This window comes from Phycodurus eques, chromosome 19, assembly GCF_024500275.1.
Source record: "Phycodurus eques isolate BA_2022a chromosome 19, UOR_Pequ_1.1, whole genome shotgun sequence".
Taxonomy (NCBI): Eukaryota; Metazoa; Chordata; class Actinopteri; order Syngnathiformes; family Syngnathidae; genus Phycodurus; species Phycodurus eques.
In genome coordinates this window covers 17,004,794-17,018,515 of record NC_084543.1, presented here as the reverse complement: position 1 = coordinate 17,018,515, position 13,722 = coordinate 17,004,794, and the positions used below count along the sequence as shown (strand labels likewise).

General features: G+C 43.6%; 1 protein-coding gene across 6 annotated transcripts in view; it reads left to right on the top strand.

The window, feature by feature from the left end:
• fmn2b (formin 2b) overlaps nt 1–13,722 on the top strand; it is a 46,555-nt gene that overhangs the window by 14,163 nt on the left and 18,670 nt on the right. For all 6 annotated transcript variants that reach the window (XR_009767209.1, XM_061663908.1, XM_061663907.1 and 3 more), the window contains 4 exons: nt 9,611–9,698; nt 10,768–10,829; nt 11,133–11,224; nt 11,296–11,425. Coding sequence is in view for 5 of the 6 variants with exons in the window: in XM_061663908.1 (XP_061519892.1) it covers nt 9,611–9,698; nt 10,768–10,829; nt 11,133–11,224; nt 11,296–11,425 (372 nt within the window). In the remaining variant the exon portion in view is untranslated. The remainder of the gene's footprint in view (nt 1–9,610; nt 9,699–10,767; nt 10,830–11,132; nt 11,225–11,295; nt 11,426–13,722) is intronic.

Below are 13,722 nucleotides of genomic sequence, written 5' to 3'. Positions count from 1 at the left end.
ACGTGAAAAGCAGGGTGGACCCGCATTGACCTTGGGAGCCTCAGCTTCACGGTGACAGGGTTAATGATCTTTGTGATGAGGTAGGGCCCAACGAACCTGGGAACGAGCTTCTTGGACTCCACCTGGAGTGGAATATGTTTGGTCGAGAGCCAAACTTGCTGACCCACTTTGTAGTTCGGGGCCGGTGTCCTCCGACGGTCAGCAATGGCTTTGTAGGACTGTCCCTGGCGCAGCAGCATCTAGCGGGCTCGCTCCCAGGTCTTCCTGCAGCGTCTCACCAAGGTCAATGCCGCTGGAACTGTGGACTCTGGGGCTATGGCAGGAAAGAGAGATGGTTGGTAACCATGCACAACGTGAAAAGGCGATAGACCAGTGGATGCAGAGGGGAGGGAATTGTGGGAGAATTCGACCCAAGCCAGTTTCTGAGACCAGGATCGCGGCTCCTGTGAAGCGAGACATCGGAGCCCAGTCTCCAGGTCCTGGTTCAGCCTCTCGGTTTGGCCGTTGGTTTCAGGGTGAAACCCAGATGACAGACAGACGGTCGTACCTATGAGATTGCAAAACTCCTTCCAAAATTGCGAAATGAATTGGGGACCCCTATCAGATACCACATTCTTGGGGAAACCATGGAACTTGAAAACCTGATTAATCATCAACTCTTTAGCTGTGGGGAGTTTTGGAAGTGCAATGAAGTGTGCCATCTTAGAGAACCTGTCAACAACTGTAAGAATTGTGGTATTACCTTTTGAGGCCGGTAATACTGTCACAAAGTCAACGGAAATGTCTGACCAAGGACGATGTGGTATTGGCAGGGGTCGCAACTCCCCAGAAGGACGTTGACGAGAGGGCTTGCACGCAGCACATACCTGGCAAGCATTGACGCAATCGATAACATCCCTCCTAACATTAGGCCACCAAAAGCACTGTTCGACCACTGATAGCGTTTTGGCAATGCCTGGGTGACATACAGTACGGTTCGTGTGAGCCCAGTGGATGACTCTTCCCCTTAAGGTCGGAACCACATAAAGCCTGTTTTCAGAGCAATCTTCCAGGCTAAGAGTGTTTTTCAGAGCCTCTTTAACCGCAGTTTCAACGTCCCAAACAAAAGCAGAAATTAAACATGACTTGGGCAAAATAGTCTTCGGGTCGAACAAAGAATTCTCTTCGCAGAAAATACGTGACAAAGCATCTGGCTTACCATTTTTAGAACCAGGTCGGTAGGATAACATGAAATTAAATCTAGTGAAGAACAGAGCCCATCTAGCCTGCCTCGCATTTAATATTTTAGCAGATTTAATACACTCAAGGTTCTTGTGATCTGTCCATACTAAAAACAGAGTCTGTGCCCCCTCTAGCCAGTGCCTCCACTCCATCAAAGCCACCTTGACTGCCAGCAGTTCACGGTCACCAATGTCATAATTTCTCTCGGCTGGGGTCAGTTTTTTAGAGAGAAAAGCACAAGGATGTAATTTACCATCCTTGAGAGATTTCTGGGAGAGCACTGCTCCTATTCCGGCATCAGACGCATCGACTTCTACCACAAACTGCTGTTTGAGATCTGGCAAAGTAAGGATGGGAGCGGAGGTAAAGCTTGATTTAAGTTTCTGAAAAGCTGCCTCACAAAGCGGGTTCCATACAAAAGGTCTGTGTGGCAAGGTAAGATCATGCAAAGGAGAGGCTATAGAACTGAAATTTCTGATGAATTTTCTGTAGAAGTTTGCGAACCCTAAGAACCTTTGTACATCTTTGCGTGACGTGGGAGTAGGCCAATTAATAACGGCATCGACTTTGCAAGGGTCCATTTTTACTTCACCTTGAGCCAGGACGAAACCCAGAAAAGAAACGGACACCTTGTGGAACTCACATTTCTCAGCCTTGACATATAGTTGATTCTGCAGTAACTGCTGCAGTACAGAGCGGACAATGAATAATGTGAGTCTCCTCATCCAGGGAGAATATCAAAATGTCGTCCAAATAGACAAAAACATACACATGCAACATGTCACGCAGGACATCATTGACAAGGTTGTGGAAAAAACCTCTTTGATGTCATTGTAACAGGTGGGCACTTGAGACAAGTCAGGTTCAGAGTCAATAAATACAGATGTATGAATCTCTTGATCTGGAGAGCATAGTGTCACTTTAGGAAGAACTCGGGTTGGGTCTTCCTTAATGAAATTTAGACTCACCGCTCCCGTACCCACCGGCAACTTTGACGTGACAGTTGCTCACAGAATGACCCAACTGCCCGCAGTAGAAGCACCGCCCTTTCCTCAGCCGGCGTTGACGTTCCTCAGGGGAGAGATGGAACCTGCCCAGTTGCATGGGTTCATCCGTGGTGACGCTAGCCAGTGGATTGAGACGGGCAGCAGGGAATCTGCCTTGGATTGGCTGGTCACCGAGGCTAGTCCTCCAAGTGCGCGGTCGGCAGGTCTAGCGGGACTAAATGATCCTTGACGGCAGGGGATAGTCCTTGAAAAAAGGCATCGAGTAGCGCACGATTATTCCACTGACTCTCAGCTGCTAGAATGCGAAACTCAATCGTGTAATCTGACACCCTGCGCTTGCCTTGTTGTAAGGTGGCAAGAGAGCGAGCTGCCTCACTATCTGGTGTGGAAAATTGAAAGATTTGCTCCATAGTCTTTACGAAAAAAGCCCACGAATGACACGCGGCGGAATTGCGGCTCCAGCAGTAGCCCACGCCTCCGCACGACCAGTCAGGTGGGAAATGACGAAAGCAATTTTTGCCCGCTCGGTGGGGAAGGCAGCTGTCTGCAGCTCAAAGTGGAGTTCGCACTGAGTGATGAACGGCTTAATGTTCCTAGAATCTCCAGAGAACCTCTCCGGTCGAGAGAGCTGTGGGCAGACAGCAGCGGAGGTGGCAGGTGGTTGCATGGTGACTGCTTCACATGGAAATGTTGGTACCGTGGCGGTATCGGGTGTTGTGCCAACTGGTTCCTTCTCTTGAATCATTTTCATTCAAGTTAAAACTGCGAGGCCACCTGTCTCATCATATTGTCCTGATGCCTTAACAGTCCCTCTAGATGAAGGTGGAGGGCAGCAAGCTGCTCATCCTGCTTCGAGAGGCGTTGACCCTGCCCTTGAAGGGCTTTGCGCACCGGGTCTGAGTCTGCTGGGTCCATGTTATGGCCAGTGTGTTCTGTCATGAACGGAACAGAGGATAGGACCCAAAAATGCATGACTCCAAAACAAATGGATGTATCAAAAGTATCAAAAAAGAGAGGTTTAATATACGGGCATAGGTCGGTACACAGGCAGGCAATCCAAAAAAGGCAACAGTATCCAAAAACATGAGATAAGAAGGCGGGGTCGATAATCGGAACAGGGTCTAGTCTTACTGTGAGTCTGTGACGTGGAAACAAGGAATGCTGGAACGCGACGACAAGGTACAATGAACTGGCGACGAGAGAGAATGAGACACGAGGTTAAATACAAGGGGTAATTAGGGTGAACGAGGCACAAGTGGTGAAGATGCCCACAGGAGCAGGTGTGTGTGAAACAGGGGGACAAAAAAAACGGAACACACACCCATGACAAGGACATTGAATTGATTGCAACCTGACTGCTCCGGTTGTCTTAGAAGATGATTTAAAAAAAACGGAACACACACCCATGACAAGGACATTGAATTGATTGCAACCTGACTGCTCCGGTTGTCTTAGAAGATGATTCACCTTGTATCCTAGCAGGCTTCATCACTTCATGAACAACGCCACCAATAGCAGTTGTTGAGTGGAATCGCTCAGAAATTCCAGAGGCCGCTCTGCAAGGCATCTTAACGAGTGTTGTTTTGCATCCCATAAGAGCTACAGTATATTATTTGTGGTTTGGGACATGCCACCAACTTAGAGGATGAATAGTTGGTTTTCCACACAAACACCCAGTCTAGTGCTGTCCTCCACACATATAGTGATTCTCTGGTCACCTGACGAGCACCATCTTTCCAAGGTGGATATTGCACGTGGTACCCGCCAGGTGCCGGTCCACCCACAAGATATTCCATTTGGGCTCTAGGGTACAGCGCAGACGTTTCAGCGCCTGATGGACACATTCCATTCTTGTTCATTCACTTGGATGACATTCTCGTGGCCACCTAGCACAACTTCAGCAACTATATGAGAGGGTGAACGAACATGGCCTCATGATCAACTTGGCCAAGTGTGTGTTCAGCCAGTCGTACATCACCTTCCTTGGCCCACCACGTTACTTCAAAAGGGGCTGTAGCTCCCCCAGGTGGAGGCTGTCACCAGTTTCCCATGCCCATGCACCATTAATTTCCTTCAGGATTTCCTTGTACATGGTGAGGTTTTCCAACACTTTCCTGCCCTGTACAGCCCACATCATCCCCCCTTGTACAATGCCTCACATGGCAGGAGGGCAAATGAGGTGGACTGATCCCAGACAATGACAGAGGCTTTTGACATTGGTAAAACTCCTTTGTCTAACTCTGCTGTGCTGGTGCAGCCATCTCGAACTGCACCATTCTCCCTCAAAATAGACGGCACCGACGACACAGTGGGAGCAGTGTGAACAGTGGGTCGGCGGTGCCCAGCAGCCACTGGCCTTTTTCAGCAAGTAGCTGGGTGACAGGAAGTTCTTGGTCATTTCCTCGTCAGTTTACACTTCTCATTCCTGTTGGAGGGCTGGAAATCCACAGCCTTTGTTGTTCATAATATGCTGACTTTCGCCATGGTCAAGACCTCTCAGCCATGGACTGGTTGACAGCAGGGTCAGCTTTCTTCCTTATCACAATATACAGTACTACTAACATCCAATGGGTGGCTCGCAAGGAAAACCTTTTCTCTGACTGTCCCTTTCGAGTGGTGGTTGGATCCGTTCACTTGCGTCTGGACTATGCAGCTACGGTAGTGGACCAAGCTGTGGACTGCACCATTCAGGCTTACCAGACAGCCCCTACTGCAGTGCAGCTGTAAGTTGTTGTTCTTTTTGACACTGTGAATGCGCCATTATAATTCGTTTTTTTTTGGGGGGGGGGGGGGGTTGTTTTTTTTGTCCTGTTAGGTCAAGCAGAATGGAAGATTCGTATCCCTTTTATGCCGGAAAATTTTACTGTCACAGTGGAGTTGCTCCATTATTTTTCTGTCGTCTCCCCGGGCCAACCACATCCCATGGTGCCTGTGAGCTGTAGTCGCCAGGTTTCTGATATCGTCTGTGGCCTCTTATACCAAGGTGTTAAAGCCTCTACTAAGCTGGTGGGAGCCAAATACCTCTGGCCTGGTCTACAAAGGGATGTCAAGGTCTGGGCTGGCTGCTGCGTGATGTGCCAACATAGGTCCATTGGTGCTATTTGTGGTACCGTATCCGGTGGGACCTCTTCTCCCCTCCAGTGGTTTTACCTACCGTCGACCGACGGTTCTGTCCACCCAACCACCAGGTGCCCAGAAGCATGACTTCCGGTTCCAGGTTAAGACGAGTTACTCTTGTTGCTGGGTTACTTATAAAAAAAAAATATATTTACCGATTAGAGCCATTATTTTTAATTAAATTTAGAGGAAACCGTTAACTCATCTTTTACTTCTGTGTCGCGGACATGCTCCCCGCAACCTGAGGTGTCACAGTGACTCCTCCACGACTTGATAAACTGCTTTCTTCCAAGCGGCCCTGCTGTGAGACTACCACAAAAAGACTCCAACTGGACCCTAAAGTAATTAGCAGGTCACCTCAAAATCTTGGTTTATAGTCATCAAAGAGTCGTTTTCTTCGTTTGAACTAACAACAGCCGAAAGGGACAGAGCGACGGGCGTGCACGAAGGGCACCACCCACTGGCGTTTGTGAGTGCTGCAACCCGTGACTTCCATTCAGTTGTTTGTTAACCAAAGATAAATGTCTGTTTTGATATTAGACAAACTCTGAAGAAATATTCCAAATGTGTGCCTTGATGTCTGTGTCAGTGGGTCAATTTTACCGATGCAGCTACAAGACTTTGAGAACTGTTTGTCCTGATTTGAAACCTCAAGCATCATGAAGTGTGATTGAACCATAGGCAGTTGATTTGCCAAGACTAAAGTTTAACAGTCCTTTTATATGGTTGACCTATGAGTAAAGAGTACAAAGTTGGGAGTATTTTATATTACAACCCCAATTCCAATGAAGTTCGGACATTGTGTTAAACATAAATAAAAACAGAATACAATGATTTGCAAATCATGTCCAACCTATATTTAATTGAATACACTACAAAGATAAGATATTTAATATTCAAACTGATAAACTTTGTTGTTTTTAGCAAATAATCATTAACTTTGAATTTTATGGCTGTAGCACGTTCCAAAAAAGCTGGGACAGGGTCATATTCACCACTGTGTTACATCACCTTTTCTTTTAACAACATTCAATAAATGTTTGGGAACTGAGGATACTAATTGATGAAGCTTTGTAGGTTGAATTCTTTCCCATTTTTTCTTGATGTACAGCTTCAGATGTTCAACAGTCCGTGGTCTCCGTTGTCGTATTTTATGCTTCATAATGCGCCACACATTTTCAATGGGAGACAGGTCTGGACTGCAGGCAGGCCAGTCTAGTACCTCCACTCTTTTACTCCAAAGCCACACTGTTGTAACACATGCCTTTATGTCCCCAAAGTGTTCTGTAAATTGACTGTCTGTTGTACAAGAGCGGCTCCAACTACCGGAGACAAATTCCTTGTGTGTTTTGGACATACTTGGCAAATAAAGATGATTCTGATTCTGATTCTGATATTTCTCCAAAACCTGTATGTACCTTTCGGCATTAATGGTGCTTTCAAAGATGTGTAAGTTAGCCATGCCATTGGCACTAACACAGCCCCATACCATCACAGATGCTAGTTTTTGAACTTTGCGTCCATAACAGTCCGGAGGGTTCTTTTCCTCTTTGGCCCGGAAGACACGACATCCACAATTTCCAAAAACAATTTGAAATGTGGACTCGTCGGACCACAGAACACTTTTCCACTTTGTATCAGTTCATCTTAGATGAGCACGGGCCCAGAGAAGCCGGCGACGTTTCTTGGTGTTGTTGATAAATGGCTTTTGCTTTGCATAGTAGTTTCAAGTTGCACTTACGGATGTAGCGCCGAACTGTATTTATTGACATTGGTTTTCTGAAGTGTTCCTGAGCCCATGTGGTGATATCCTTTCACATTGATGTCGGTTTTTGATGCAGTGCCGCCTGAGGGATCGAAGGTCACGGGCATTTAATGTTGGTTTTCGGCCTTGCCGCTTACATGCAGTCAGTGGTTTCTACAGATTCTCTGAACCTTTTGATTATATTATGGACCGTAGATGATGAAATCCCTAAATTCCTTGCAATTGTACGTTGAGGAACATTGTCCTTAAGCTGTTCGACATTTTTTTCACGCACTTGTTCTCTAAGAGTTGAACCTTGCCCCATCTTTGCTTGTGAATGAGGAGGAAAGGAAAGCTCATTTTATACCCAATCATGGCATTTTATACCCAATCATGGCACCCACCTTTTCCCAATTAGCCTGTTCACCTGTGGGATGTTCCAAACAGGTGTTTGATGAGCATTCCTCAACTTTCTCAGTCTTTTTTGCCACCTGTTGAAGCTTTTTTGGAACCTATTGCAGCCATAAAATTCTAAGTTAATGATTATTTGCTAAAAACAGTAAGTTTATCAGTTTGAACATTAAATAACTTGTCTTTATAATGTATTCAATTAAATATAGATTGAACATGATTTCCAAATCATTGTATTTTGTTTTTATTTATGTTTAACACAACGTCCCAAATTCATTGGAATCGGGGTTGTAATATATGATTTTAAACCAATTTTATCGGTCACAAATGTAGACTAGATTCAAGCTGATGAGTGTGGTCTTGTCTGGTCCTCGGTCCTCTTTGAACACGCCCCCTGGGTATTTAACCAGGGGCTCCTTCCTCTGCCTCTCTCTCTTGGTTCTTCGTTCTTGCCTTGCTCCCTGGCTCTTGCTATCAGCTCCCCAGCTACGGGGTGGCCTTCGGCCACCCCCTCCCCTTCCTTTTGTTCAGCCAACGCGAATGCCGGGATGAGAACGGACTCGGCTTCCAAGGCTCTACGTGGGCCACCGCTAGGCGATCAGAGCAGCTGCTACTAAAAGTACCAGGTACGCTTCCAGCCAAGCATGATCGCTCTGAAATTGCTAGCGAGTCCCTGAAAAGGCAGGAAGAGAAACAATTGCAACCTCCCACAAAGCGCGTGAAGAACAACTTATTTCCCTTTTTCCATTTGTTTTTGTTTTATTCTTGTTCATTTTTTTCGTCAACCAAACCTACCTCCTTGTGGCGAGACTGAGACAGACCACCCCACCGACCAGCTGGTCTACATTCTGGAGTAGACACTGCAATTGTCGCTATGATGTACAAGATTAGTGCCTAATAATTTGGGGGTAATTACAAGAGTCATACAAAATCCCAATTTTGTCCTCTCGCTCTCTCTCGTCCGAACTGGACGCGTTAAACGCTCACGTTTTCAACTTTAATCCAACACACGGCATTCTATTTCCCTTTTCATATGGCTATTTTCTTTTTTTCACGATTATTCGTGTTTCCTTGTTGTAGTTAGACCCCTCTTTGTGTTTCCCTATAGATCCCTCGTAGATTTCATTAAATATTCTATAAAATTCCACTCTTGGTTGTGTTTTGTGTGTGTTTTGAGTTTAAGTAAGCCTCTGTCATCTAGAACTTGTATTTCATAAAACCTTTAGATTATGAGTGATAAAAGGTGTGTCGTCGCTTTCTCCTAAATTTTATACATTTCAAAAGTGACGTGGTAGCCCATTACAAGACAAATCACTTTTCACGTTAAAGCGTAAATCGGTAAGTGAACGCAGGCATTTACCTTCTTTTGTATCTTTTTCCAAATTAATTACATTTTATTTCAACCAATGTATGCTACACCTGTTTTGTCAATCACAGCATCTCCGCAGTTGAAGGTGCTTAAATGTTGTCTTTACTCTGTAAAATAAATAAAATAAAATAAAAAATTCACAAGTTAATTGATGGCAGAGAAGCAAGGCTATGCTGTGGATGTAGAAAGTAAGGTGGACCACCTCCTCACATTAGGATTCTGTCAACTGTGTGTTTTATTGGAATGAAACGACAAGAGATCCGCTCACATTTAAGGAGTCCCAGACATGACATGGGATTTTTTGGTTTTTTTGGTAAATGGGCAAAATAGATATTAATGTGCACACAAAATACTAATTTGAGGGTTAAATTATCACAAATCAACTTCTTGGTAAGCAAATGGCGCATACCTTTGCAGGAAATCTCAATGCCCTGTGTCCATAAAGGCAAGTGTCATTTTGTAGTCTGATCTTGTCAATAAACGGCAATGCAAGGTTTTTCAGAATGTCTTTGTAGTCTATTCCCAGCCAAAAAGAATAGTCTCTCTTTGCAAAAAAAAAAAAAAGAAATGAAAATGCAACGTCTCTTTTGACATCAAGGAGCAGCATATTTTGAGTTTAAAAGTTCAAAACAACACCACAAAATGGAACGTTAATGCATCAAAGCCAGAGATTATTGTATTTCAATTCTGAAAAAAGCAACTCCTGTGATATAATAACCACATAGCTACTGCTTCTCCTAGGTTGTCAAGCTCTTAAACAACAAACGATCTCAGGCTGTAGGAATCCTCATGTCTTCGCTCCACCTTGATATGAAAGACATTCAGCATGGTGAGTTTAATTTGATTTGGGGTTGACTTGCACTTGTTCAGCCTGTATATGCTACCCTTGGGTCAAATTCTTCAGAACTCTAATTTTGACTATCATAGCTATGCAGATGACCCACAGTTATATCTAGCAGTGTCTCCAGATGACTACAGTTCAGTTGAGGTGTTGTGTCACTGCCGAAAACAAATAAATAACTGGATGAGTCCAAATTGTCTTCAATTAAACCACAACAAAACTGAGATAATTGTTTTTGGCAATAAAGAAAAGAGGATTGCTGTTAGTAAATACCTGGAGTCAGACCAAGTCCGAAACCTTGGTGTTCTGATAGATTCCGACCTGACTTTCAACAGTCATATCAAATCAATTACTAAAACTGCCTTCTACCATCTGAAGAACATATCCAGAGTGAAGGCTTATGTGTCAAGCATACCAGGAGAAGCTCATCCATGCTTTGATCTCAAGTAGACTTGACTATTGTAATGGTCTTCTGACTGGACTCCCCCAAAAAAGCATTTAACAGCTGCAGCTCATTCAGAATGCTGCAGCTCGGGTTCTGACCAGAACAAAGAGGTCAGAGCATATTACTCCAATTCTAAAGTCTTTACACTGGCTTCCAGTCAGCTTTAGAATAGATTTTAAAGTTCTGCTACTCGTCTATAAATCACTAAATGGTTTAGGTCCTGAACAAATTAATGCCATGCTCATGGAATATTAAAACCCAGTAGGACTCTGACATCGACAGACTCAGGTCAAATAGTGGAGCAAACCAAACATGGTGAAGCAGCATTTAGCTATTATGCTTCACACAAATGGAATAAGTTGCCAACAGAAGTGACGTCAGCATGTGTGCATGTTTTTAAGTCCAGGTTAAAAACGTTTTTCTTTTTTTCCCATGCTTTTTAGAACATTTCCACTTTTAAATTATATTTCTTGCACTGTACGCTGTTTTGTTTGTATTTTTTTTTTCTCTTTGTTTTAAATATTTTAAATGTTTATAAGCTTTGTTTTTAAATACTTTTAATTTTACTTTTAATAAACTGTTTCAATACAATTTTCTTGCATTTTCTTGCAGCAATCTTAAACTTGGACAATACAATAGTTGACCTTGAGACGCTTCAGGCCCTTTATGAAAATGTAAGTTACTTATCTATCGATCTATCCATCAGTCTAGATATCAATTTACCCACCTACCTATCTATCTCTCGCTGGGAGTTCTATTCTCTACTGGTAATTAGACAAGCGGAGTTTTGGTAAGATGCGGGCCTCTTACCAAAAGTCAGCTGGGACAGGCTCCTGTTCATCTGTGACTTTAAAAAGGACAAGTGGTATGAAAACGGGACGATGGGTGGTTACAATGCACATGTGGATAAAATGTACATTTGTTTATGAACTATGGAACAATGGCCATAGAGTCACTCAGAGATGTGTATTCCGCAGAGGGCCTTGCAAGAGGAATTGGACAAGATTCAAAAACACATTAAATCCACTAAAGACAAGGACAATGCTAAACCTCTGGATAAACCTGAACAGTGAGTTGATGCAATGGTACTGACACTTTAGTCCTAAAATTTAACGAGTCTTGGTTATTTCTTTGTCCCAGGTTTCTCTACCAGCTCTCCCAGATCCCCAGCTTTTCTGGTCGAGTCTTTTGCATCCTCTTCCAGTCTAGCTTCTCTGAGTGCATGTCGTCCTTAATGAGGAAACTGGATACATTGCTGAGTGTATGCAAGGTGAATTAATCTGTCTCCCTCCACCAATACAGCACAATAGCTGCACTACTTAAGTGTGATTAAATCAGCAAAAATTGTGGAAAATTGTGCCTGCCCATACAAATAAGTAAATGTCTTGTGCGTTTCGTATTTTCTGAAAATGTCTCTTTTACCAAGCTGCTTAAAATTTAGCCAAATTGTGACGTCAGTTATTTTCTTGTTTTTTGTTGCCCTCACACAGTTTCCGTCTCTTTGATGACTTGACAGTAATACTGGCCCATATCTGCTATTTTTCAAGCCGGACTACACAGAAACACTATCATATCAAAGCTAAAACTTAAGCAGAGCTTACGACGAGTGTAATTCTGCAGTTTGGTGATGAAGTGCTGCCTCCTTTAGTGAAGATACAATGAATGCAATACTTTAAATGAAATACAATAACAATGACAATCAATGATTTGACTGTCAATCTGGCAGTGCCGTCTTCATGCAAGCATTATTCTCGCAATCTGGACGCAGACAGGTGAACGTCTGCTGTGACTGCAGCTGGCAGGGAGTCTCAGAGTTTCCATAAGTCTCCAATAACACCAGAAAGGGTCACTAATTGGAAAGATAGTCACTTGAGAAGACAACATTGCTAAGTTAGCAACACTTTGTTGAGCATAAGTCTCATTTAGCTCCACCCTTAGTCATCATGGTAATGAAAGATATACACGGAGTGAAGGGGGCAGTAGAGCAGGGGCGATTCAAGGATCAGAGGTATAGGGGTGCTGAACTCCTAGCCTGGCATGATCAATTTCACTGTTTTGTACATTTTAATGCAATTTCATTCCCACATTTATGAAAGAGAAGCTTCACACATTTTGGGACAACCTGTGTTCTGATTTAGGTTATTTAAATTTTGAGGCACACCAAAAGAGGAATGGATTTCACATATCCTGGTTTAATAAAGGAACTTACACCACAACTATATCACTGGAAGGCAGCATATTGCTCTGTGCATGTAGCGCGCTCCGAGACGAGAAGAGGTGGGAGGGATAAGAACAAACCATTTTTGAGGCATAGGGGGTTGCTGTATATTTCTTGTTAAAATATTATGTTTCAATCAAGTACTGTACGGTTATACACTTCTGTAGCTTCTTTAAAAAGGACATAAAGTAAAAAGTAATAAAGAAATAATTGAATAATATCTCCAAATTTAGAGGCGCTTGAGCACCCTCAAAAATAGGCTAGAAACACATATGCAATAGAGAATGGACTACCCCGTAAAAAAAAGGATTTCAGCAAGGCTCTAAAAAGATATTTTGATGAACACAACACCACCCCATGTTCAATCGCCAATATAATTACGAGGGGGGATGGGGGGGGGAACGCTAATATATTACAATTATTGACATCCACGTCTGTCTGCACTTGCACCCAAACGCAATTAATAGTTCCCAAAAGCAAATAATTGTGGTTGCGCCATCATCCTAATTATTTTTCAATGGTCTTAGAGCCATGAGCGATGCAATAAATAAAAGGATGAGCTGACCAAGCAGTTTAATAAAAGGAGATGAATCTGCACTTACCTTTGTAGATGATACACTTCCTTTATAGCGATCCGTTTTTTGGAAAACAAGCTTAGTCAAATGTATCGAACATACCGTATTTTCACGGCCATAGGGCGCATCGTATTAAAAGACGCAGTCTCAGTTGGGGTCTATTTCTGTATTTAACACATACATAAGGCGCACCGTATTATTGGGCGCAGACATGGTAAAACATATGCTTGCGTAAATCATACGGTACAATGCATGCACACTAAAACAATGTTTTTAAAAAGGCAGAACTGAGTTCGGTTGTACTTTATTGAAGTATTTAACAATATACTCACTTTATTTTTTTGATCAATCCTCATCCACAACTCCATCAAAGTCCTCATCTTCTGTATCCGAAATGAACAGCTGGGCAAGTTCTCCATCAAACACGGCAGGTTCGAGTCAGACTCGTTGCCGTGCGGCTCCTCAGAAATTATGCCGGCTTTTACGAAAGCTCCAACAACAGTGCGAGCAGACATGTTAGCCCAAGCATCCACAATCCGTTCACAAATTGTGGAGTAACTCGCCCGGCGCTGCCTCCTAGACTTAGTAAAGCTGTGTTCGCCATTCGTCATCCATCGCTCCCACGCTGCTCGCAACTTCACTTTGAACGCCCTGTTTACACCGATGTCCAGCGGTTGGAGTTCCTTAGTCAAGCCTCCCGGAATGATAGCAAGCTTCCTCACTTGCACTCAGTCGAATGGTGACTAGAAACGCTTCTCCCGGCTGTTCTTTACT